This window comes from Rhamphochromis sp. 'chilingali' (assembly GCF_963969265.1).
Source record: "Rhamphochromis sp. 'chilingali' genome assembly, chromosome: 4".
Lineage (NCBI taxonomy): Eukaryota > Metazoa > Chordata > Actinopteri > Cichliformes > Cichlidae > Rhamphochromis > Rhamphochromis sp. 'chilingali'.
The window spans coordinates 24,460,685-24,487,471 of NC_137948.1; the positions used below are offsets into that span (position 1 = coordinate 24,460,685).

Sequence of the window (26,787 nt, forward strand, 5' to 3'; positions counted from 1 at the left end):
GCGCGCGCGCACACTCATCGGAGTCACTCTGCTTCCAGGCATCGGGCTGCCTTCTCTCCTCCTGAATATCTCAGATGAACAGTCTGAAGGACGCCGTCAGACCTCTCCTGCCCGCGCACCTCCAGGAGGAAACAAACTGTGTGTTTGTTGTTGTTGTGTCGCTGTTTACTCCACAGTTTCCTACCCGGTGATTCTGGATTTACGGAGAATTGGAAACAGCGTGGGCGCGTAACTCCCGAAATCATGGAATTATGGATAAAGTTGATGTTGCTGTGCAGCTGCAGCTTTGGAGCAAGTGCAGACTTCGATGGCAGGTAGGGTCACGCAGGCTGAGAAACGAAGGCTTTTTGTGCGATAAGGCTGATTTTGATAAAGAACCCGTCAGAATGCGATTCATCCATTTGTGTGAAAACTGCGCCTTCGCTTCGAGGCGACACTTTGGTTGCGAGCTGCTGTGGATTATTTGAAGCTCTCCAAAACTGAAAGCATGTTGCTCCCGTGAAAGTGAGTGTCGAATCATATCAAGCGTCTTCGCTTTATTTATTTATTTTTTTAATTTCACGATCACAACTTTTATTTTCATTCAACAATGAATCCAAGTGCACCCCAAAGCGTCTTGTGCTTTTGCGCCTCTGAGCTTGGATTCTTTTGTAGCGCTGCAAAAAAAATTGAAAACTGAATATCGCATCTCGCCAAGCGATTCTCGTCTTGTGCAGACGTCAGGCTGATTATAAAGTGATGTGACAGCACATTGCCCGGCGATCATGTTCAAACACGAATCCCACGAAGTGTGTGAAGACGTGCCAGACCCCAAAGAATGCACGTGTCCGAGATTTCCATCTGCCTATAGGTGAATCTGAGTTTAGCGTGAGGGATAGTGGCTGTTTCTTCTTCTTCTTTTAGAAAAAAACAGCCACGCATATTGAGTTGTAATGGGTCTAACCCTTTGAACCACAGCAATTCCATCAGTCAGGATACTTATTTGCTCCTTGTCTCTGATCATTTATTAAAGAGGATCTTAACCGTGTGAAGAAGAAAAAAAACATTTTCCATCTCTTATTTTTTTTTGTCATATTGAGATAGATTTCTGGAGCTCAAGTAAAAAAGCTGGACTGAAGTCCGTCCAAATGGTGAGAGTTACACAAACAAAGTGCTACTGCCAAATTTCCTACATCTCCAGCAGAGAATGCTGCCAAGTACTTTATTTTTCCTCATGTATCTCTGTCAGCCAGGCTGAGCTCCAAAGCCGAATCCTCTCCCGTGTTCAGCGTTTGTTCAAATAAATGAAAAACTTTGAAGCTTATTGGAGGTAATTGTTACTGAAACAGTATGCATGCATTTCAGAAGGCTCTGTCAGACTAACTGCCATTCCACCTGCTTGTTAATAGATTTTGACATTTGAAGTGTAGCCGTTTTTCTCTCTCTCCTTCCCTCTCCTGAGCTCTTTCAATTCACTTTCCGTCTATGTTCAAAAAGTATTGAGGAAAAAAAGCAATTTGGAGTATCAAAGGTTTCTGCAAGGCTAAAAGGGTGTCTGTGTGCGAGACAGAATAAAAGAGAGGACAGAGAATAACGCAGAGTGGTAGATTTCAGTATTTGCCACCACACATAATATTTTTATTTAGGAGATTTTTCTTCTTTCAATCACTATGGCTAATGTCTGTTTGACATGTTATGGTCTGATGAGATGTGGAGGGCCTTTACTTTAGCTCACATATTTCCTTGGTGTAATAATCATTTACTTTAACCTAGCAGCAGCATATTGTACATTATTAACATCCCTGCTGATGGAGTGGCTCGTCACCATGACCATAATTTGCAGATTTTTATGGGTATAAACTCTGGCCTGAGTCCCCGCTTCAATATTAATTCATTGAGACAATATCCCCCGAGACCGAACGCAAGCAAAAAAAACATTTATTACCTAGTCTTCCTTACTTATTACCTTTTAGAGAGCGTTCCTAACAGGCTTATCCATCTAGTCCTGAAGGGTCCTTCACGGGCATCGTTGGCAAAATAAATTTGGTCTCCTGTAGCTGCGCGTAATGTGTTTACCCGCCTTTCTGTCTCTAAAAACTGTTTTCATTGCCACTTTTCTATTCTGCACACTTGGGAACATGTCATACAGCAGAGGAGAGTGCTGAAGTGAAAGGCAAAACATACAAAAGAGGATATACTTCCCCAGTGACATCACTAAACTGTGAAGTCTCACGCAGCACATACCAGACCTACTCAGTAATAATCCAAAGCATGGACTGGTGCCAGGTTATGTTGGTATTGTAACATCAGGCGCACATTCAGGCTTCCACGGTTTGAAAATAAGTGTGAAAACACTGGTGGATTCACCGTGTATCAGGAGCTCAGCAGGTTTCTCAGTGTTTGCTGCTGTACATGTCAATGAACGTGAAAAAGAGTGGGGCATTGTCTTTATTGCGTTCTAGCGAAATGATAAAAAGAGTCCTCTTGCTACATTTTGTATGAAAGAAACCTGGATTAAACTAATGCTGTCACACCTAACATGACATATGAGAAATTAAAAAGCTTGCAGTAAGAGAATACAGCTGATGCAGACTTTCTGTTATTACTCATATGACTGCTCCACCTGGTATTTAATCTTCTTGTCATTTTCTTAAAGCAAACAGGACAGCGTGGGAGTGGAAAAAACTTTGTATTGGAATAAGTGCTCCACGGGCAGTGAAACCCTTACAGATTGCTGCCACTTGTCTCGATAATTATAAGAAATGAAAAAAAGGTTTCGGTATATATAACTCAGGTATACGGACCAATCAATGTACAAAAACAGAAGAGAATAGAAAATAGTTCCAGCAAGGTTAAGCCCCGAGGTTTTCTGTTGGCAGAGTCTGCAGCACAGTAGACCGTGTGAACAGCCAGTTGTACAGTGTAACGCAGTTTAACATTGATAAATACATAAGTATATATTGTTAACCAGCAAAGAGAAGTCTTTGACCGTTTTGACATCACTTGTAGCAGATAAAATAATCTGTTAAGCTCTTTTTTCTTTTTTGCCAAAGACTGTTTGCAGTGTTTGAGCTTGTTTCTGTGAATCCTTACAGAATTCACTGTAACAAAAGTGCTAAATGAAGTCCGCGTTAATAAGGAAAGAAAAAGAGTGAGCTCTATCACATTTTAAGATTGAGATAGATATTTGTAATTTTAAGGTAAATTAATGCTTTCAGTCATAAGCCTCAGTCACCTAATCACACACACATTCCTGCAGCTGTTTTTTCTGTGCCTAAGGTACGGTGGCCTTGAGAGGTCAAACGCACTGCAACTTAAAAAAATACCAGCAAATAGAAAAATACTTCAAAAGCACACAAAACACAATTGAAGTTGAATAAAAACACAAAGAAGCCAGTTGCCCTGCGACAGACTGGAGACCTGTCAAGGCTGTACCCGTCTCTTGCCCTATGGTAGCTGGCATAGGCTCCAGCCCCTCCCCCGCGACCCTGACTTGGATGAGCAGAAGAGTGTGAATGAAAAGCTCACAACAGAAGATACGTGAGCTTTGGGAAGACAATAATGGAAAACTAATAATAACAAGGATACATCCACAATATTATCATGTGATCAGAACAGATATAACCTTCATCTTTTTCTCCCTCACAACACAGAAGAGTCCTCTGTTTCTTTTAAGCACGTCTCAGTGCGATGCTTTGCATCACATTTCCTCCACAATCACTTCCTTTATTATTTGTGTGCTTTTGCAGCATTTTTCTTTAATTCGCTGGTGTTTTCTAAAGTTGGAGTCGATCCCTAAGGGCCACCGTACTCAGCACTCTTTGATTTTCACACTCACACCTCCTCGACACACATCGGGGGCAGCTGTGGCTTCAGTACTTTGCCCAAGTTAGACAAGTCAGGGATCAAACCACCAACCGTTTAACTGGTAGATGACCCTGCCTACCATCTAATCCACAACCACCCCACCCTCTTGTAAACAGCATCATTAAAGGTGGTAGAGTTTGATTTTTTTTTCTCAGCCACACAGTGAATACTGTCCATTAGGCTTTTAATGGCAGATGGATAAACCGACTAATTGCTCATTCTAAATATAAATCTTTGCCTCAGATATGAGTCAATGATGCCGCTGATAGGTTGGGCTGAAGCGGTTAATTAAGACAGCAGACTCCTTTTGACTCCACAAAGTCCTGCTTTCATCTGAGCTCGGCAGGTTCGAGCAAGTCTCTAATGCTGATGAAGAATTCAACATCTGTGGTTGTTTGTGATAAAAATCCAGTCAGAAATCCTGCATTGCATACTTTAGGGGTCACGGATGGATGATAGCTTGATTAGATTATCATCGCTATGAATGCAGACCATGTAAGTTCATGGACCTGGATTATTCACGCTCTGTATTGCTCCTCTGTGAGCCATAGACTGACTCAGCTCTTCGCTGTCAGGAAAAGGATAGTGGCCAGCTATGAATCCATTTGTAAAACAATGGAAGAAGGATGGTGTCACCACAGTGGATATCAACCTGTCATGTTCTGAAGGAACAACCTTGTCTTATACTCTGTACTTGAGAAGAGTTGTCACACAGCATGCATGAAGGGTAATAATTATCTGCTTGAGTTCCTTCAAGGCTTAGTGCAATTTGGGATCATTATTCAGGGCTTCAGGGTAATAAATGCAGGTATTATGCTCACGTCCATTTGATATGCCAGCTTTTCATTCAGTAGAATAAGGCAGAGGACAAGATACATATGAGAAAAAAAGGTCTCCTCTATTGTGCAGTGTTACTGTAGTTCCCATTGTTGATTGTGGTAAGTCCTAATTTGCAACCCATGAATGTTTCAGAAAGTTCAAATGTGACATTGCCGTGGCGTTGCGATGATTAAACAGGGTGCTGATGAACTGCATTAAACCCTCAGTTTCAAGTTCAGATTGTGTAGAATTGCACAACTGCTGTAGAGTAAATTCATAGATTAGTGAAAACACGAAATATGTTATACTAATTCATATACATATACTGTATCAGTGTGTAGGAAGAAAACATTCGAAGGGAGATGGTTAATTTAATAATCCTCAACCTGTTGCATCTCAGCAGATTCTTGTATCATTGCTCCAACTGCACTGAACAAGCAGCCCACCATCCTCGTAGGAGTTAATACTCATAATGCACTTTTGTTCATCATTTCCTTTTTCTTTTTTCTTGTGCGTGTGTGGTTGCATCATCTATCTGCTGTTTGCATAATGTTAATTTCACATTTCATTGACCTCTATCTCCTTTGGATATCCACACACAGAAATGAATAGTGCTTCAGCTAATGATTGTCTACATTATTTATCTGTTTCTTGATTAAATATTTTGGTCAAAATGTCAGAAAAATATGGGGGGGTTGCAGCGGCTTTTTAATTTATTTTGTTAAACCAACATTCCACAACAGAAATATATTCACTGTCAGACAGGAATTAGAGAAAACCATTAAATGTCCACTTCTCTTGGCTCTTTTGCTTATGGAAAATTGAATCCCATCCATTATAAAAATGCTCTTCCAGTCATCTGCTGTAATTGATTATTCAATACCAGAGAACGCAAGGAGACTCTAGCCAGTGTTTGCAATTGAAACAATCAGTCGCGTGCACCATATAAATTAAGAAGTCTGCCAGTCATTTCCCCCACATCTTCTCTCTGTTACCTGGCTGCATTTTATTACTGACTTTCTCATCCTGCTCCTTAAAAACATTAACAAAAACAAAAGAAAAACGCTACAGACCTATTTCCAAATTTTAAATTATTTATACAATTTTTGAAAATGTTACCAACTTCCAGTTGCTCCAGCTATTTTTTTTCATTAACACTCGTGGGTCTTTGTGCAATACATACAAGAGGAATGAACAATCTCTAAAATGTTGATCCATGAACCTGTTCACTTTCACAAATCAGGTAAAATGCAGTTTTCAGACATAATTACATAAGAAATAGTCATTTGTGAAATGAGACTTCCTAAACATCAGTTAATTTACATGAAAAAAAAAATGTCGTTATATTTACCTTTATCTCTAAAAATATTGTCCTCTAAGGTTCCTAAATTACAGAAACATTAATTCAACACAGCAGCACGTGGTAAATGGACTGGTTCATACATAGCACTTTTCTACTCTACTTAAGTGCTCTATACAACATGTCTCATTCACCCATTCACACACATATTATAAAACTCTTTTTTCTAGATCACAGTGCTTTCTATCTAACAGTCACACCACTCTACTAATCTACTGTATAGATTAGTGGTATAGATTCATTTAATCATGGGCATTAAATTGAACCTTTTTTCAGATTTTGAAAAAAACCATACAGGGTTTAGAATCAAACATGTTTTAGTAGCAGCTGTTGTGTTTTTTCTTCAAGCTCATTCTGGGTCAGTGGACTTTTGTGTGAGAGGAAGAATACACTGAGAATCTAAATATGATATTATACATACTTTAATAAATAAGATATCACACAGGAGTTGTGAAAAGTTTGTAAAATCTGCAATCTCTTGAAATAAGTAGGATAAATGCTACACAATGTAATATTTTAACAGTAAAAATGAAGCTCAAGCAGAGACTGATACAAGGTTAGAAGAGCTTCATTTGGGAAAAGGTGTCTCCCTTTGAAAAATAAATCAACATATTCAGATTATTTCTTCATTAATTTGTCAAAAAGCCTCTTAAAATTCAGATATTCATCAACATCAACCACCCAAAACTTTTGTAAATTTTACCCTCTCGACAACCCTACCATGTATTTGGATACATTAATTGGGTTCTCGGTTCATCTATCCACTTTGTTCTGTTTATCCATTTCGGGGTCACGGGCGGGAACCTATCCCAGCTGCCATAGGGCAAGAGGGGGGTACAACCTGGACAGATTGCCAGTCTGTCACAGGGATAACACAGTGAACCAGGAAATAATTCACACTCACATTCATACTTGTGTGCAGTTTATTTGGTTTCTGCTTGGTTAAAATATGTTTGTTTGAATAATATTTAACAATAGTTTATTGCATTTCAACCAGGTGTCCTAGTTTATAATATTTTGGAGACTCTAGAGTTTTATTTTTATTTTATGAAACTAGGTTAGTTAACAAAATAATTGATATATAAATGGAAGAGGAGTGGTCCTAATATTGATCCCTGTGGGACTCCATATATAGTGTTACTTTGCATATTGCATATTTCATTTAGAGTTTTTCCTTTCTACTGATCATTACCAAAATTTGTCTGTACTGCACACTGGCATTGCCCATTCTTCATGGATCCGAGACCTGGGACATCCTCAAGCACGACGTCAACAAGCTCGTGGTCTTCCAAAAGCACTGTTTGCGTCATATTCTCCGAGTGGCCCTCGTGACTGTTTCAACAACAGCGCAATACGTAGTCAATATCACCAGAAGCTCTCAATGGAAGAGCTGATCCAGAAGCGACGACTGCAGTGGTTTGACCACATCTGCCGCATGAGGAACCATCGCCTGCCATATCGCCTCCTGCTGCAGTAGCACCCTGCCCACTGCAGAATCAAGTGTGACGCGCCCAAGAAGATTTGGATCAAGCAAATTGAAGACGATCTTAAACAATGACGTCTAAACCTTGAGCAAGCAAAGGCCAAGGCCAGAGTCCGCAAGGCCTGGAAGTGCATCGTTGACCAAGATGGAAACCCTACGGCACCCACAGAGACGTATTGGCTTTGCCAACCGCCAGCTTGTGAGAAAAGAAGAAAGAAAGATACATATTTTTAAACCAAATATTCAAAATCTAGGAGTCTGAAGTCTCGGAAATATTTTGCAATGGATATGAAATCAAACACTTTTAAAAAACCAAGGAAGAATGTGCCAGTTTTATCAATAGATCATTGTGGGGTTTTTTTTGGTTTTGTTCAAGAACAGAGATACAAGTGCTTCTGTTTTTTTCTAAAGCCATATTGTGGTGGTATTCAATCTGTTATACATGTACACATATATATTGTTTTGTCACCATTGACAATCTTTGTATCTCAGGTACAATTTTACTATGAATACCATCCATATCCACTGTATGGGAACTTTTCATGCTTGTGATGCTTTGAAGATGTATTTTTATCAGCTGGTGTCAAGAAGAAAGACTTTAAATAATTTCCTTGAAGATTTGTTTACAAGTAGGGCTGGGCCATATCATACCGTTCACGGTAATACCGGTATAATGTTGGGCAACGACAAGAAAATGAAATATCGCCATAGAATATGGGTAAAACCCGCATGCGCAGTGCCTTTGTTTTCATACGCACATGGCGGAAAAAGCATGGCGGCGACGGAGAATGAGAAGGTCGAAAGCAGATCGTTGAATGAAACGAATGAACCAGAATTGGTTTGTAAAAATGCTGCAACTTCAGTGGTGTAGAACTGGTTTAGCTTTCGTCCATCAGATACACAACAAAGCACTATTTTTGGTAGAGCATGCTAGCGGGCCGTCGTTATTACCCTGTTTTTGGGAAAATACGGCACACTTAAAATCAATCCTTTGATTTTTCTGAAAATCGACAGTGCCCCTTATAATCCCGTGTGCCTTATGTATGAATTCTGGTTGTGTTTACTGACCTCGAAACGATTTTATGTCGTACACGGTGCTCGAAAATCTGTCAAATGTTCCAGTACGACTTTGCTAAGCTACGAACCCGCACCGCTTGATGGATTGTCGGAGCATTGCGGCTATCGTAGGCAGGAGCCTCGCGGAGTGATACGTACTGCTCTTCAACATAATATTACCGTATTGTGTGTGTATAACCTCTTTTTAAGTTTTGTGGATATTATACATGGTTATGCTGAGGACATGTCGGCCAATTTCCACTGGAAATGCCTTTTGGTTAAACTGTCAGCAAGGAATTTGCATTTGCACTGTTACATTTTTATATAACTTTAATGCACATAAAAAACAGCTGCTTGTTTAAGTGAAAATACATTGATGGGTTTTTTGCACTAATAAAATTGTGGAGTTGTAAAGCATTTTGTCTAGTGTCAATTATATCGTTATCGCAAATTTTCAAATGTATATCGTGATAAATATTTTTGGTCATATCGCCCTGCTCTACTTACAAGTGTTGCCCTCAGGAGGATTAATAGCTTGAGAAAGATTTTCTCCTATGAAGATAAAATAGTCAAAACTGTTTGGGAGATTTTCAATGTTTAAATTATTTCTGGCATTTTGCTCGACTCTGGTGTGAAGGAGCACATTTATTTTTGTGATCCCAGCTGAGGACTTCAAGCACCTTCCAGCATCACTTCTGATCGCTGTGTGAAGATATAATAAGCTCAGTATAATGTGTTAGCTTACTCGTATGTGTGTTTGTTTATTTTTGTTTTAATTTATTTCTTTGTTTCTATCTCTTACATTTTTAAAATAGTGTATGTAAATTATGTTCTTTAAAAAAAAAATCAGTTTTAAAATACCCATTGTTAGCTGTTTTTGTTCAGATTTCCTCCATCATGTCTCATGATCATTTCAGATATGATAGAGATTATAGAGTCAGTTATTTCATCAATTACAGTGTTACATGTAGCATGCAAATCTTTTTGTAACTAAAGTATGAATCCCACATTTTAGCGTGAGGACATTTTTAACAGGTTTTTTCAGTAGTATTTAGCTTTTTCACTGTTATTTTTAGCTCTAACTTGTCAATCTTTTAAAAAAAAGATCAGTGAAGAGTAGCAGAGGAAAATGTTGTGCAATATTTCAGAGGATTACACCAGAGTCAATACAAGCATTGTGAATATTTGTGACGATATTACTGATGGTTGACTTACTAAATTCAGTTTCTTTAGTAGGGAAAAGGGATGAAGAATATTTTAGGATTTATATTTAACTGTGTGCCAATATTAAAATCTCAAGAATAAAACAACTTTCCTTTATGTAATGTAAGAGTTCAACCAGTTTCATGTTAAAAATGTGCAGATACTACTGCTACTATTAGTTTTTTTTTTCTCCAATTATTACATTGATCTTGATATATAAAGCACATGAATAGCCATCACTGATGTCACATAAGTCAGTTATATAGGTGTATAGGCAGACCAGCTGCTTCTGACTGATGTCAAAGCAATGCTCTTCAAATACTTGCAACATATATCATAAAGGTCCATAAAAAGTTTGATATGATAGGTCCAGTGGCTGTTTTTGTTACCTTCCTCTTTGTCGCTTACCAGACCATCAGACGTGCATATTATTATTTATGCCACCACACACAGCTGGACATACTTTTAAACACATTTCATTATTGTCTAGATTCTGTTACAAACATTTCCTCAATCTCTATCAGTGAATAAATAAATAAATTGCCATTGCTTTCTGCCATCTTAATCTTCTCTCAGTTACACTTCTGAAGCTCGCCTTTTACTCATTACCTTCTGGCTCCGTCTCCAATTACAGCAGCTTGTCTGTTAACAGAAACTAGTTATGGATCATTTACAACATTCACATTAGCCAGACCCTGCACAGAGCAGAGGGGTTGAGCCTTTACTCTAGTGATTGGCCCTTAATCTCCCTTTTCCCATTTGAAATTTAAAAATGACGTTATCATTGTGTGTTTTACAAAGCCCTGTATATCTAAAAAATGTCGAGTTTTTGCTCTTGTCATCTTCATCATGGCACAACGCGTGTGTGCTGAAGATTATGACGTGAACATGAAAATATGCTTTTGTAATAAAACTGTCAGAAATAAAAATGAAAACTGTTACGATACTAAATCTGCACATCCACGGGAGTCATTCGATGTGATAATTACTTTGCAGGCTGCAAACGAATGTGAGGCCATTAGGTTATATGGGAACAGGTGCAGCCGAAGCAGCATAAATGCCTTCCACTTGATGCCTCCATATTCTAAGGTGGTGATTGCCTTGTGCAGCAATTAACAAGAGCTTTCAAAACATCAGGATGAAATCAGCCTCCAGTCGCCAAATCCAAATATCACTGAAATGTCAAAGGAGGTTGTCAGATGTTTTGAGAGGTGTCAACGAGCAGGGTTTTTGCCTCATGCAGAAGCATCTTTAATTTGTTTTATGCAGCAAGCTTCTAGTGTGGAAGGGGAGGCAGGTTGAGAAATGTGGCTGCTGTCCAGACCGTTCCTATTCTTTCCTTTCCTCTTTTACTGCTTTCATGCAATTCTTTTCATTTGTTTCCTCTCTTCTGGTTTTGCTTCCTTTTCCTTCCCCTCCTCATTTCCTCACCCATACTGTGTGCTTCACTGACTGACTTCCCGCTCACCAGGCAGCAGACAAACATTTTCCCTGGATCTGCCACTCTCACTTAGCATCCGTCTGTTTTTTGTTTTTTTTCTCCAAAGAGGTGATTGGCAGCAGGGGCAAGCATTAGCATTTCCTCATCTTGGCATAGAGGCACTAACAGGTAGGGATAGCAGCAGAGGATGTGCCTTGAACTTCTCCTTTGTTTTGTGCAGGATTACAGCGTTTTCCAGCTCTTCTGTGCAATTAAAACCTTCTTATTGTATTGGATTTACTCAGTGATCTGTGCAAACCTCCTCATGTGCTTCACACCTCCTATAAATGACGATAAAAATGTCCCACTGGTTAAAAACATTGTCATCTTTATTTGAAGAAAGAGGGAAAAAACAGTCAGCTGCAACAAATCTTCCCTATCCACTGATTCGTTTATTATTGTTTCAGATTTTAGGTAGCATATGAGCGCCAGGCTCTTAAAGAATGTGCCTTGGATTTTCTTCAGTATCCTTAAATGGGCTCATTCCTTCACTCTATTCTCGCCATAAATATGTGGTCGGCCCTCGTACAGATAAAAAAGGTAATCCACATACGCGGTCTGCCAAGAAGCTATTTCTTGCTCTGAACAGAATGGAGCAGAGTGTAACAAAAATATCCGGCTCTAATTTCTCATAGAGGAACTGTTGTGTTTGGGGAAATAACCTACTTTAGAATGTGTATAAGAACTAATACCTACCTATCATCTCTGTGTAGCAGAGATAATACCATCTTCCAGTGTCATGGAGTTGCCATTTTGGAGGCAAATATTGTATTTTCAAGGACAACCGGAAGCACGTAGTCCCTAATCTTTTCCAGGAGCTCCCGAAAGCCAAGTGAACACAGCAGTAATGTGGTGTTGTCAGATGTGCGTGTCAGCGGCGTAGCGATGCACGCACTGAAGGCTAAATTCAAATCGGGCCTGGCAGGCTTTCAATACAGGTCTCCAGTTTGACATTAAAGAAACCAACACGAGCTGATGTGCTGTCAGTTTTGTTTCCATGATTCGGAGATAATCTGCTATGGCGAAGCGGTGAAAAGTCAGTCTTCGACTTTCTGACACTTGTCACTTTCACCCCCTTCAGATATTTGAGAAGCAAAGTGGCAAATGTTTTCTGTTTACCACTTTTCAAACGTAACTCTTTTGCTGCCGCTGTTTCTTTGTGTTACACAAACAGAGTATCTGATTTATTTTTATAAAAAGGGAGTGAAATTGAGAGACAGCACCCCGGAGTCCTCAATAAATGAGATTTGTCATCACATTCTGACATTAATAAACAAATAGACATCACTTAAAGTGGACTGTTTTAGGATTGTGATTGATGCATAATCAAAGAGCTGTTATGCACTGAAACTTTTTTCTCCCCACATTAGTCAAGCGAAGCCAGTTTTATTTTTCGCCCTAATGAATTTAAATCATAATAAAGGGTTTTAAATCTGTTCAGAAACCTTATCCATCTTCATGCTCTACATTTAGATGAGGAAATTAAACATTAGAAAAAAATCTATCAAGAAAGACCCGGCTTTCTTTATTTGTTATTATTCATGCATTTTGCAGTAGTGCTTAATCTACCTGATGTGAACATAACTGTACTCGTTTGTTTCGTGTGTGTCTATTTTCATTGCTGTACCTGCAATTAGTATGACTGCCATAAGTGCTCACTGTACCTAGTGGTTAAAAAGCCTTTTTTTTTTTATTTAAATAGTCTTTAAATGTATCTTCTGGTTCTTTTTCTTTGCAGCAGGAAAATGACTCATGAAAGCTCTGAATCACACACCCTTCCCCTTCCAAACAATATAAAAAGGCTTTTCATTAAGGTGTTTTAATTGGCTGTGAACCTATTATGTTATCCACTCACAGGTGGCCACGGCAGATGGCATCATCCAATGGCCTGTGTCGATATGGGGCCCGTGTGGACTGCTGCTGGGGATGGACTCGTCGCTCCTGGGGTCACTGCCAGCGTGAGTGCCACCGTGCCCGCTGCTGGTGCTGCTCGGAGGGTGGGGAGCAAAACGGGAGCTAACAAGGTTGCGGGGTTTCAAGCTAGAGGGAGGAGGGAGAGGTCATAGATGCTGTTAAACTGTGGATATACTGCAAAGGCTCGGGGAAACACGCAGACACACATACACATGCAGATTGTCTCAACGGAAACACATGCAGCTAATGGAGCATTGCACCTGGAACAATCTTTGAGTAAAGATTGATGATGATCGCTGGTGGAGCGGCAGAGGTTTACATTCACACTGCGGGTGGCCTTAATGAGCGAGACTATAGCTGCAGGTGGACACATTCAAAGGGGAGATAGGAGATTGATTATAGATTACAAGTGTGCAAACATAAGCTTGCCGGCAGTGCATGAACAAGTAAAAAAAACCAAACAAACAGTGATGTTAACATAGTCCATGGTGTTGTCAGGTGCACATAACTTGACTCATCAGGATTCAGAGGATGTGTCCTGTCATTGTGTAACACTGAATGCTTCATCTCACATTATCAACATATTTACTCCATGCTACTGAGGGATGTGTGAATATACCAGTGGATTTTAGACACTTGCTGGGTGCCTCACAAATATCAGACCCTTTGCATGGCTTGGTGGCTCTGATGGTACGCCTGCTGCTTTGCTGTGGACATTTAATAAAAGAAAAGGGGTAACACATCAACAGGCCTTTTCCACGGCAAGAATTTACCAAGCGGCTATTAAAAAGGTTAGAGAAGTGGGTATGCTTATTCGCTTCCTTGCCAAGAGAAAATCAATAGCGCTCTCATCCTGTGTGTGTGCTAAGCCAACAGCTGGCTAGTTTAGATAAGCAAAAAGCCAGGGCAAAAGACCTCACATGGGCCATTACGAAGAAGTATACGCTCAAGCCCTGGAGATGAAACCCATGAGGTACAATGTGTTAATGATGATCTTTAAAGATTCTAGATGTTTCTTAACTAACTGGAGCAATTTCATCCATGTATTAACATGAATACGCTGCCCGTTAATTACTACAAAAGCTTACTGTTTACATTCATGTTATGTCCAGCCTTTTTCGTGCTTTCACATTATTGGTGCCTATACAGCATGTACATATGGCTGATTCTGCTGAGCTGAGCTGAACTACTGAGAGGTTGCACACTAGCTTTGTGTTGGCCCATTTGAATGGTAATTTGAGCATACAGGTCTTCTGGAATTCCCCCAAATTAATGACCAAATGGATCAAATTCTGATAACACCAAGGATCTCTATATTGGGGGAAAATCCATTTTGTTTCCAGTATGTATCACATGATACTAACGGAAATTGTGCGACATAGTTGTCTGGCCTTGGTTTCCTTCTGTTGTCGAGCTTTATGAGAAACTACACTAACGTTTTTGGTTACAGATATGTGAGCGGTGATCAGGGAGGCACCGATCCAGCTACTTCCAGCTCTCATCCAATGCAGTCACCTTGGCTTAAGCCACTGCTGAGTTAATAATGATAAATTAATAAGCTGTCAGGAAGAATAGTAATTTTTCAGGCAACGCTCAGCTTACAAAAGTCAGATGAAGTGAAATAACAAAATGTTACGTCTCCATACGTTCAGCAAAGGCTTCTAAAGACGCATTCTGCTGAACATAACCGCAGAGAGAGCAAGTCAGGGAAAGAAAACATCTTCATCTGAGCTTCTCAGTCATATCAACTTACTCGATCGTAGTTTGCTAGTAAATTAAAAACCGATGCAAATATATACAAATAAATAAATATAAATAAAAACTGTTGTTGTGAAATGCCTCGAAATATTTCACACTTTGCTGTTAGCTTCCTCTAAGCTAAGTTAGCTGCACCACTAGCAACCTGTGTGGTGCTGGAGATGTCATAAAACTAAACTGATTGGATCTGCCTTAAATCAGCTCGTTGTCATTTAAAAACAAATCTAAATATATCAGGGTGTGAATTCCTAGCAGCAACAGTCTTCTCAACTAAGAAAACCCATGTTAGCAAGAAACAATGTCAGTATTTGCTACAATGTTAGCTGCTAGCTAAGCTTTTATTTCTCTAATCTCATCCGAATTTTGGAAATGAACCGGATGCGGTACAAACACTAAATCAACATTACAACAAACATAAGGCAAGTTTTTATTTTTGATATTCAATATATGTTTAGGTTCCCCCCCCCCCCACACACACATATTTATTTAAAAGACTTAGCCTGATTTTCATTTGGTTGTGTATAAAATGAAAGAAAATAAACATAATTCTTTTATATATTGCTGTCTTTTTATTGGCATATAATATTTCAAAATTATGCCTTATTTTCAAATAAAGAATAACATTACAATGTTTGTAAAATAAAGTGGAAAGGAAAGGCAGGACCTCACACAACTTGAGATTGTTAAGTTCCTGCTGTGGAAAAGGGCCAAGAGATGTTTCTAACTGGGCACATATTTATTGCTTTTTGAAATAATGTTTAATTCACTCAACAGTTGACTCATTTTGTGTTTCTCATTGCTTAAATTACCATATTTTGATGTGTTTTCTCATTTGTTGAAGCTCACCATGCCATGCTAATTTTATTCACTGTATTTTGTGTTTTTTTTGGTTTTTGGTTTGTTTAATAGAAAATATGCCACACGCTGTTTGTTGAGTCCAAAGGTCCATTATTGCTAATCTGAAAGATTTTTAAGCCTTTGAGTTTAGCAGCTGTTTTTCACTCCCATTACATGTAAAAGAGTTTTTGTTCTAAAGAACACGAACAGTGTTCCTTGAGTTCATCAATGCACTGTTTTTGTATTCCTTTGCAGCCTAGGCAGATTAACCTAAGGTCTTTTCTTTTATCCACCTCTTTCTTTGCGTCTATTAGTAACAAAATATGATAATGTTGCTCTTACATAAACACTTGGAGCAAGTCATGATAATCGTTTAGAGGACGGAACTAAACTCGCAGCTTGAGGGGGTTTGATTTCACGGCTGGAATTTGAAATAGTTTTTATACTGTAGCTGACCTTGTTCAAAAACACCTCCTACCTTTTCCCAAGGCCTTGACACTTGAACTAGAAAATCTGTGCTGGAATGATACAGGAAAAATCACCACTGTTTCAAATGTATTTGTTTGAACACAGAGCCAAATTCAGCAGTAATCCTGGCAGGAGTGAGCCATCTCAGTGCCCAGTACTTCCCAGTGCATTTGTACTGGGCTCTCTGCCTTTACAGCTTCCCATTTAAAAAATAGATATTTGTTTTTGCTGAGGATGTAAAGAATATGAAGATAACTACAGAAGCACGGAAGCTTCAAACCCTAAATAAACCAGTTACGTCACATTAAAGTCCTGTTTGCATCGGTTACTTGACCAGCCAAACAGCAGTGTGTGAGCATGTCTTCTTTGTTGCTCTGGAATCCCACATGTTCCATGTTCGGCCAAAAATATCAGCTAATTTTGAACTTAACCACCATATGAAGCTGCTGCTTTACCACTTTCCCTTCCCAACAAAACCGTATCTGTTCCGTGAGTTAAATCACTCGGTGAGTGCTCGCCTTAATGCTTTCAATGCTCCTGAGTGGGCACAGCTCAAATCCATTCACTTGAGACTACAATCAGCATTCCATCAAGTCAGTAAGGTGCTGATTTAAATCTAAGAGGAGGGAGGCGGAAGGTTTCAGAAAGAAATTGTGGGTAATCATGGATGTGTGCATGTGAGCGTACCTTTTTCTGCATGTGTGTGACGGGTTGCAGTCGTCACAGATTTCAGGTCTTGGTAAATTTTAGTGGAGATGGAAGAGATTAGGCTGGAGCTATCGGATTGTGGCTTTTCAGACTCAGAGCTCAGCAGCCGGTTTGCGCGACTTCTCTCAAAGAATGAGAAACGTAATGGATCAACCCTGACTTTTTTTTCTTAGCTCTTAGATCCAAGTGCGGGAAAGAAGAGAAAAAGGAGTAAAAGTAAAAATCCTGGGGTGTAGAGGAAATGATTTAAGGGGAAGGAGTTGGAGGTGATTGCTCTTGTAGTGGAGGTGAGACGTTAGGATGGGAAGACAAGTGAGAAAATCAGGCAGATGGGGCATGTGTGAGAGAGATGAGCTTTAGATTTATAGCAGACTGAGGCTGCACTCATAATGTTCTGACAGGCCATCCAGCAGGCAAAGCCACACTTGAAGCTACTTATTCCAACCAGCTGCCATCGCGAACATTTCACTGCCACTGTGAGCATTCGAACATTTGCATTTCCAGTGAAATGCATTTCACTTTGGTCACATGAAAGTGCCTCCCTTTCTGTTTCACTGAGGACGACGCTTAAAAGCCATTTTTTTAACAAGTTGATCCCGGCTGCGTCAGTAACCACACGGTCCTCTCAGTCAGTCACGGTCTTCGGTTATTCATCAAAGATTTTATCAGGTGATTCGCATCTGTATCAAATACGAATCTAATTCCATTAAAACTTAAATATTCATGGTTAAAAAACATCATTATTATATTTGTTTGAGGGAAGTTTGTACTGGACAATTCTGCGTGCTCATGCAAGTGCTAGGATTCAAGGTCAGGGCAGGAAGTCATTGCCAGTGTCAGGAAGAATGAGACAAATAAAAGTCCAGCTCTCATCTTTCGCAGTGCGAAAAACTCATCAATATGGAGAGTTCAGCTTCGATACACCCAGTGTCTAGATTTTCACATCCCAGTCTGTAAGCGTTCAATGGGAACCGTCTCACTGGCTCGAGAAGTTCTTTGTCGATGATTTTTGCATGACAACTAAAGCATTCAGCGGGAATGAGCCACGAGGGCGTAAAATCTGAGTGGCTGGACAGAGCAGACAGAGGTCTGTGCCCTACCTAAACTCCATTTTCACTGATCAAATGATTTAATTGCCTGAACATAATCACACCCTAGCCAAATGTTATCATTAGTCACATAAATGTAATGCACAGACAGGAACATTTGCATGGATAATCTCCTTTTTTTCAGTAATTTGGATCTTCTCCAAAGCCTCATACTTGTAAGAAAAAGATGTAAAGGAGAAATTGTGAAAAGGCTAAAACCTGAGTTTTAGTACCTGCTGTGGTCACTCTGAAAGCCTTCTCAAACTGCAACCCGGCAATGGCTTGCTTGACCCTTCAAACTCTCAATCCATAGTTCATAATAGAGGTTTCTTATACAAAAGGAATCCTTAACCCTACACCGAGAACATGTGTCATTGAGAATAAAGATGGGTATTTGCAGAGCTGTGCTGTACTAATATAAGCACACTTGGCTCGCCTTGATAATATTATCAGGGCTCGAATCTACAGTCATATTGAAATTAGGCCCCTTAATATGTGGATAAGAAAAAAACAACTCAAAAAACACTGTTAAAGTGTTAAAAGGTAAATATCATAGTAAATGGAGGCTGGGATACTGTAATACACCACACACTCCAAATAATACTAGTTAATTTCTCACTTACCACTAAATGCCATTAAAGTCTTCATTAAATAAAAACGTATTCAGATATAATTTCTGTTTCCTTTCTTTTACAATCCCCAGAAAGTGCCCATAACTTAAAAAATAATTTGTTTCTTCGTTCCTTTAAAGCTTCCAGTTGCCAGGCCCTCATGTATTTTTTAGGAGGAAAAAAATTACACCTTGATTTCTGTAAAATTACACGGTAATTGTTGTGAAAATTGCACCGTAATTACACAGGGCTTATTATTAAGTGCTAACATTTTTTATATTAACTCGGATAGTCCTGCGAGCGCTACGAAATTCCCAGGCTCGAAGACGTGTTCTGATTTTCTCTGCATTTTAAAGGCGTGGGTTGAATATCATCTCCATATTAAATAGATCACACATTATAATTTCCTCCGAGGTCCTTGCGGGGTTTTCAGATTCACTGAGGCCGGGATTTTGTTTGATTGAGTGCAGTCTTTGTTTCTTCAAATGGTGCGCGCAGGATTAAGGCAGGAGCCTAGAATTGGTAATGTGAGCTAACAAGCGAGCGGTGAAAGGAGAAAAGTGATACCTCAGTTTAAGTAAGATCGTTTAACGGGGTTGTCTGTGTGGCTTCCTTGTCTGCTTCGCTGTTTTCATTATCGCCGGGCTGTAAAGGCTCCGCTAAAAAAAAAATACATCTTTTCGCCCGTTTGAGGTGAAAGCGAGGCAGAAGGGTTTGCTTGTTAGAGGTGAAGGCGAACCATGTTCACTTGAGTGATTTAAAGGAACTTAAAATGAATAATCTTTGCAGTGCAGTCTTGTATTTTTCATTTGGAGCCATAATTTCGCTGTTTCACATCATGTTAAGGAACACTGCTTCCACCTTCAACGCTTTAAATAAGAGCGATGTCCTCCTTTAATAATAGGACATTTACTCGTTTTTCTAGTTATTCTTTTATTAATCATGTATTCCAAACGTCCCCAGAGGCAACAAGTCATATGTGTGATTCCAGACCGTGTGCGTGTTCCAGGAATGTTTGCTTGTCCAATGACCAGACTGTGCCCTCTAACATCATGTCTGTTTGTTTGCTTGTTTGTTTGTTTGTTTTCCTTTTTTTTGCTCCCCCAGAGACTAAACAATGCCTGCAATCTTGTTTATTTGGCTATTTGTTTTGCAGCTCTCTTCGCCTTAACTCACAGGGTAGTCGGGATAAGGTGCCTGCCCCAAGGTTAGCTCCACATGTTTCTTGAAATAATCTTGCTTGACATGTACTGCTGGGGGCACATCCTCTGAATCCTGTGCTCACTCACTTATTTATAGAGCCAAGCCCACACCCGCTTCCAAAACCAGTAACACCTCTCCACCCCTTGGCAGTAACCATCTCCTTCCCTCTGGCCTCAGTTCTGCACACACAGCTTGCACTCTGCAGACCCTGTGTCAGCTGAACCCAGTGTCTAACAGGAATTTTTCCCAAGTTCTTTGGTAACTTTTTAATATTCAAACACCCCTCTGGTCAATCCATTGGAATACTAATGAGCCCCTTAAAGCTTAAATCCATAATGTTTCTTAAATTTGATATCAGTAATAGGGCTCTTCAAGCATTTATGATGCAGCGTTATTAACAGAACATGTGCCGCAACTTGTCAGTGTAAGAACTTTGGATGGGTTTATATTTCCCTAATAAATAGGATTCTCACCACAGCATCGCCTAGTCAATTATCCCAAGGTTGAGCGGAGTGAGATGCTCCTTATAGGAACGGTGAACTTATTAGGCAAACGGATAGAGTTTGATCATATACAAAATTAAAATTACAAATATTCCTTATTTGTAGCGTCTCAATTTTCAGAATTGCCTTTCCTGATCTCAGTTGGCTTTATATGTCATTAATCAAAAAGAAACAAGCCGCAAGTTATCCCTTACTTGCTAGTAATTACTTCCACGTTAGGTTGATGAACCGATGTGTTACACTAACACGAGGCTTATTCGCCATAAACAGTCCACACAAGGATCAGTAGCAATTCTCTTGAGTCCGGAGGAATGGCTGATGTAAACCAAAGTGAAAGTGTGTCATCACTTGACGTGTTTTGATGGCGCTCAAGGAACGAGGATTACACTCACTATGTTTGGCCTTCCAGCTGGTGGGGCCATTTTTAGTGCTCCCTGTCCTTTGCTGTGGCTAATGAACACCGGTCATTATCCTGATCTCTCTGCCAGGCCAGAGGCTTAAAAATACCCTCAAAGGCAAAGCCTGTTGATGGTTGCCTCTGATCTTTCCAATCAAGTCCTCCTCCTTGGAGGGGAGTAACAACACAGAGCATTCACTTGGCTGCTCTCTAACGAAGACATCAGTAGCTGCTTTCCTTTAATCCGCCGACCAGACCGGGGTCTAACAAACTTCTGCTTCCGGAAGAGCGCAGCACGTTTCATGTCCTCCAACAAGAATGGGCCACTTTTAATTTGTAAATGTGAACTTTGACTGCTCGGTGTGTTAACAACCCGACTCATATCACAAGCTCAAAGTTGGCTTACATTGCTTTTCATTCTGTTCAGTCACGGAGCCTAATAAAGTGGAATGAGTCGTGAGTAGTTATCTAGATCAGTTAAAGGAATCATATCATTACCTTGTTCTCTTTGAATTCCTGCACCTGAGTAACTAAAGTTACTGTTTTTTATGAATAGGCCAGGTTAGCTGCAAATTCTGAAAGATGTAACTGAATTCTTAGCATATGGATTTCACTTAGAGAGAGTCTTCAACCATTTCTACGTTTGTATCAGGCGTCAGTCGGTGCGCTGAAGTTATATTTATCTCATTTGAAACAGAGAGCAGTTAGATATTTTCAATCAAAAGATATTTTATGTTAAAATATACATACAAATACCCAGAGTCACTGGACTTTATTCCATTATATTTTAAAGAGGAAACACAGCATGGTGGCACAGGCTAACCTAAATTCAGCTGATCTGCCAGTTTTTTTAACTTGTAATATCACAGACAGCTACAAGTATTTCAGTCTCCCACTGAGCTTTGGAAATTCCAGATTTATCATGGAATTTATTTTTATCAAAACCTGAATTTCGGGATCACTTTCTTCTGTGATTGTTTTTAAAAACATACTCACTGATACCCGAAGAAACACATACATAAACAAATATATGTGACGTCTTTGGTCTTTTGTCCGACCATTCAACCAAACTGAAATCAGTTAAGCTGTGTTTGAGCTAAAACTGTCAGAGATCGGACTGGTTAAGGCGAGAGGTAAATCCTCCTTGATGCAGGTTATTTGCTGGATTCAGTGCGGGGTTGCCGTGCTGTATGCAGGACATCACCAAAACAAGCATGCCCTGCATCTTTATCAGCACAAATAAGCTCAGTATACCATCACATCCTTCCAGATAAACAACAGACTGGCTGGTGGGATGAATACTATCCAAAAGAACATCTCTCTCGCTCCCTAAACACGCACACTCACAGACTCGGGTGTACTGCTTCTTCTGCCACACTGGTAATTAAGTCCTCTGATGGTATTGTATTATGACATAATTAATGAAGCTTTTAATGAAAATTAGTAACACTCGGTGTATCAGAAGTGCTTAGCAGAAAGCTGCAGCAAGCGCAGTAAGATAAGCAGGGCAAGCCTCCAGCTCACTGAGACAGAACAGAGCCAGGGAAGCTCTAATTCCACGTCTCTGTACACAATCAAAGTATCAACTATCCACGCACTATGTAGGATCTCTTTAATGAGAAACTAATTATAATCTGCTATTTTGGTGCTTAATTGTTTCAGTTTCGCTCTAAGAGGGAAATATTATTCACCTAGGTAATCCTTGTTGGCGGCATGCCAGAGTAAATATCAGCACTGCATTTTAAAGCCACGAGAATCTAAATTTTGCCGGGTGTAAAAAAGGTCAAACGTCTCATTTATTTTCTACAGTGGGAAATAATTTAATATCAGCAAGGACAATAAAACTTCTCCCGAATCCTGCACTGTGCAAAGTAAAAAAACAACTACTATGTGGTTAGCTGAAAATGGCTTTTCCACTATCATTAGTCAATGATAATATGACTGTCACACAAGGAGAAACACACACATTTCCTATATGAATGAGGCATCACGCTGTCTTTTTGCTGTAACTTGGGAGTAAATTTACAGCCAAGGGGTTGTGGAAGTCAAAAAGCAGTAGGATTAAGTGCTTTGTCATCCTGATCTGGTACACGTAGTCTTCCAGGGCGCTGCGCTGATCTGTCTCTTCCCTTCTGAATCCCCCTTTAACCAGCTGTGTGCCAGCCTGGCTGTAAGCATGGAGACTGCGTGGGACCCAATAAGTGCAAGTGCCATCCTGGTTTCACTGGGAAAACCTGCAATCAAGGTGAGCTATCGACCGAAGCTTGCATCTCTGACCGTGATGTTGTTTTGCCATTTGACGTGACTTATCTGTTCCTCGCAGTGCACTGAAATAGAAAGATAAACCACAAAGAAAGCAGGGAGAGTCGGGAAATATTGTCCCCACCCACTAAGCAACGGGCCTGCTGACGTGCGCATCTTTCCTAAAGAAAACTAAGTGAAGGAGAACCTCTGCCTTGAGTGATGTCAGCGTAATCACTGTTTATTGCAGCCAAATCTCCACAGTAGAACATCAGCGCTGTAAAGCTGCCACAGGAGCGGAAGCTGGTTTGCATCAGCTGACAATAGTGAGGTGCTTTAATCACAGGGCAGGAGGTGGACCGCGGGGGCTGATTCAGCTCAAATGGAAATGAGTGGTGAAGCTGTGTTGAATGATCCCTGGAGTGCATCCTCTCCTGTGAAGATAACATCTCAATTACTGACCTGAGATAACTTGGACCGACTGAGTGCAACCAATGCTATTTGAAGGCGTTTGTTTGTTTGCGTGTGTGTGTGCTGGTCGGTGGATGAGAGTGGGCGGGGGTGGGGGAGGTCTGGAGTTTTTGTGCCTTTACACTTTGGGCACGTTGAAAAGCATTAAAGCTTCCCCAGTTAGCTTGACCTGCATCCCAGCAGCTTGAAAATACTTGTGGAATTCACGCCCTGAGACGGGAATAGGATAGTGTGTAATTAAAAACAAGGGGGAGGGAGGGGGGTGGGGGTGTTGAAATCCTTTCCGGAATGTTCCAAATGACTCATCCTGCATTTCAGGGCTATAGGTGGCTCCTGTCTGCCTGGGCCAGACGGGTCTACTTTGTCTCAATCTGCAACAAAGAGGAGGAAAGTAAAAGGATACGGTATCCAAGCGAGGCAGACTTCGCTGCCAACCATTCAGACAGACTTATCTGACAAAAGTGATTCCGAGACCTTTCAAGATGAAACTGTACTTTCAAGCGTCTGCCGAACTCCCATTTTTCCAATAAGCTCGTGACGTTTTACTTAGCTCTGAGTGGCAGACTTGACCTTTCAGCCTGCGTAGGTGCTGATAACCCCGCATTCTCTGCCGCGCTGCCCCATGCTATGGAAACCAATTTAATCATTCAGGGACCGGAGATTAGATTTTCTCATTTAAATGCAGCGTCGGTCAAACATTGATTTGAGGTGTACTATTGATGTGCCAGGTGGCCAGTGTTTTGAAGCATTCTAATATCCTGTCCCTCTGGAGTGCAGTATTTATCTCGAGGAGACAACTGGAGGAAAGAAATAAGAGCCCCGAGCTGCTTCTCTGACCTCGATGTTGCTAAAGGTCAAGCAGTCTCCCCGAGAGCTTTTAAATCAGATTATAATCTGTAAATTTGTTTTGAGGAAAACGGCGTCTCCTGGGGAGTTGCACGATAAGTGCAGCCGGTGGTCAAACTCGTTAAGAGGCTAAATACTCGACTTAAGTACCTATATTTGAATAACTCAATTTTATGCCCTGCTTGTGCTTCTAAAAGGAGGTGAACATTTATCTATATTTATCTGTCTGCAAATCGCTGATAACATTTTAAAGAGACAAATTTAACACTTAGAAAATTGAGCGACTTTTTAAACTTTTGTCCAGCAGTTTCCTAGTTTGTGTCCCTTAAAAAGGTCATTACCTCACCTTATCACACCAACAAAAATTCACTGACTGCAAATGATAGGAGCTACTATTTTATTTTTAAAAAAGAGATTACAACAGGAAAATGTGCACAAGTGTGGACATCAGTGGTGAATACACAAATTTATTTTAAGTGGGATGTGCGGATGAGTTTGCCACCCTGGAGGCTCGGATTGATTAACAAGAGTGTTGAACACCTTAGAAACACTGTTTGTGTGGAGCAAAAGCAAACCACAGACAGTCATTGTTTACAGTAAACACGATCACAGCAGCTGCCGTATTTTCACATGTCCAATATTTTTATATTTTTATATACCTTGTTTGTTTTTGGGGGGTTTTTTACTACCAAATTCTTTGGCCTTAACTCTCGTCGCAGCTCCTATACAGAAAATATCCCACGATCTGAACGGGATATAATTTAAATGAATGTGATTATTTTTCACCATTAACTTGACTCTCTGAGAATCCAAACAGAATCGTTTTGAGAACGCGCCTCACGCTCGGTGCTGATGAGAATCGTTGCTGTCATTCAGCGTAGTGATAGATGAGCATGCTGTCGCTGCACAAATAAACTCATTATAAGGATAATCTGTTTAACAGTTTGGCAGCAAACTCCCCCTGCTGATCCAATCATTTTAATAAGATGATTATTCCATGCAGGTGGATTTAATTAGGTGTAGTTGACCTGCTGTTAAGACACTATTAAAAGATTTTGCTGGAGGATCCATGTCTCAGACATCAGAAGGAATACAGCTGCGGAGATGCTTCCAGATGCTCCTCGTCTGTCAGCCAGATACGTAATTAATACCACTTTAAGTGTGATAGCCTAATACTGCTGCTGCAGCATGTATACAGTTTACTTCTAGATCTGTTTTCAGAATATTAGCTATTATCTGGATCTCTCACTGCTTTATCTTGGCAAAGCCGCAGAAAAGAGCATGAACACTTTGACTAATCTCCATGCGAATTTAATTCAGTGTAGGTGTAGACAGATACTTCAGGGCTGTTGGTTTAGAAACCGATCCCTCTCTGTCACTGTTTGTCTTTCTGGCTGTCTGCTATTAGCAGCCAAACAGCTGCAAGTATTTAAAGTATTGCATGCATGTCATCATACTGTGTATTTACACTCAGTTGTCTGGCTATTACTCCAGATTCCTTTTATCTGTGTTCTCTTTAAGGTCACCAAAGAGGCAAGAAGTAATGTTTGACCTGAGTTAACTCCTGTGAGTTTGAAGTATATGTGATTAGAAATCATCCCCCTGCTAAGATTTCCTTCTGATATTCATTGTAATGATAAAGATATTGTTCCATTAAGAATGATGCAACACAGGTTGAACACATATGATTGAAGACATGATATCACATCACACAATAAAGCAGCCAGATGGTGGCTTGCAGAACTGTCCTATTACAATTAACAGCGCATGGAGAATGGAAGAAAGTTATCACACAGAGACAGCAGAGAATGAGCCTTGAAATCACAGTGGCTGCTAAAGGATCGCTCACTGATCAGATCGACCTCCAGAGTCTTTATGGATATTTTCATTTACTTAATAACATTTGCAGAAATACTTTTTTTCTGGTACTTTTCAGGTAAATCCACTGATTCTCCCACTAAGTTGAACTTTTTCCACTCACCATCAACTTTAGGTACACCTGTTCAACTGCCAGCTAATGCAAATATCTCATCAGCTAATCACATGGTTCATTTAGGTAGGTATGCAGACATGGCCACGATAACTCATTGGCGTAACTTTGTGCTGAACATCGGGGGGGGGGGGGGGGGGGGGGGTCAAGATCTCTGTCTAAATAAATAAATAAATCTGGGTAAATTCCCAGATTAGTAAACATGCAACTATTTTGCTGGTAATACTTGAAACGAGCAAAGAAAATCAACAGCCTCTTTATTTAAGATAATTCATAATTTTATTGGGGGGTTATATTGGTTGGGTCTGATTATTGGGGGGGGGCATAACCCCCCTGGAAGTTACGCCCCTGCGATAACTGCTGGAGTTCAAAGCGAGGATCAGAATGGGAAAGCAAGACAGAAGAGAAGAGCATCTTTGAACATAAACACACTGAACCCTGTAGCAAATGAGCTACAGCAGCAGAAGCCACTCAGCTAAAGGTTTGGAACGGAGGGTACAGTTCA

General features: G+C 40.2%; 1 protein-coding gene across 2 annotated transcripts in view; it reads left to right on the forward strand.

The window, feature by feature from the left end:
* The window catches only part of npnta (nephronectin a), a 56,969-nt gene continuing 30,182 nt past the window's right edge, over positions 1-26,787 (forward strand). The window contains exons 1-4 of one of the 2 annotated variants that reach the window (XM_080881632.1): positions 1-314; positions 13,105-13,205; positions 19,788-19,838; positions 22,887-22,979. In XM_080881632.1, coding sequence (XP_080737758.1) covers positions 244-314; positions 13,105-13,205; positions 19,788-19,838; positions 22,887-22,979 — 316 coding nt within the window. In that variant the 5' untranslated portion in view covers positions 1-243. The remainder of the gene's footprint in view (positions 315-13,104; positions 13,206-19,787; positions 19,839-22,886; positions 22,980-26,787) is intronic. The other variant, XM_080881633.1, reaches the window with a different exon arrangement.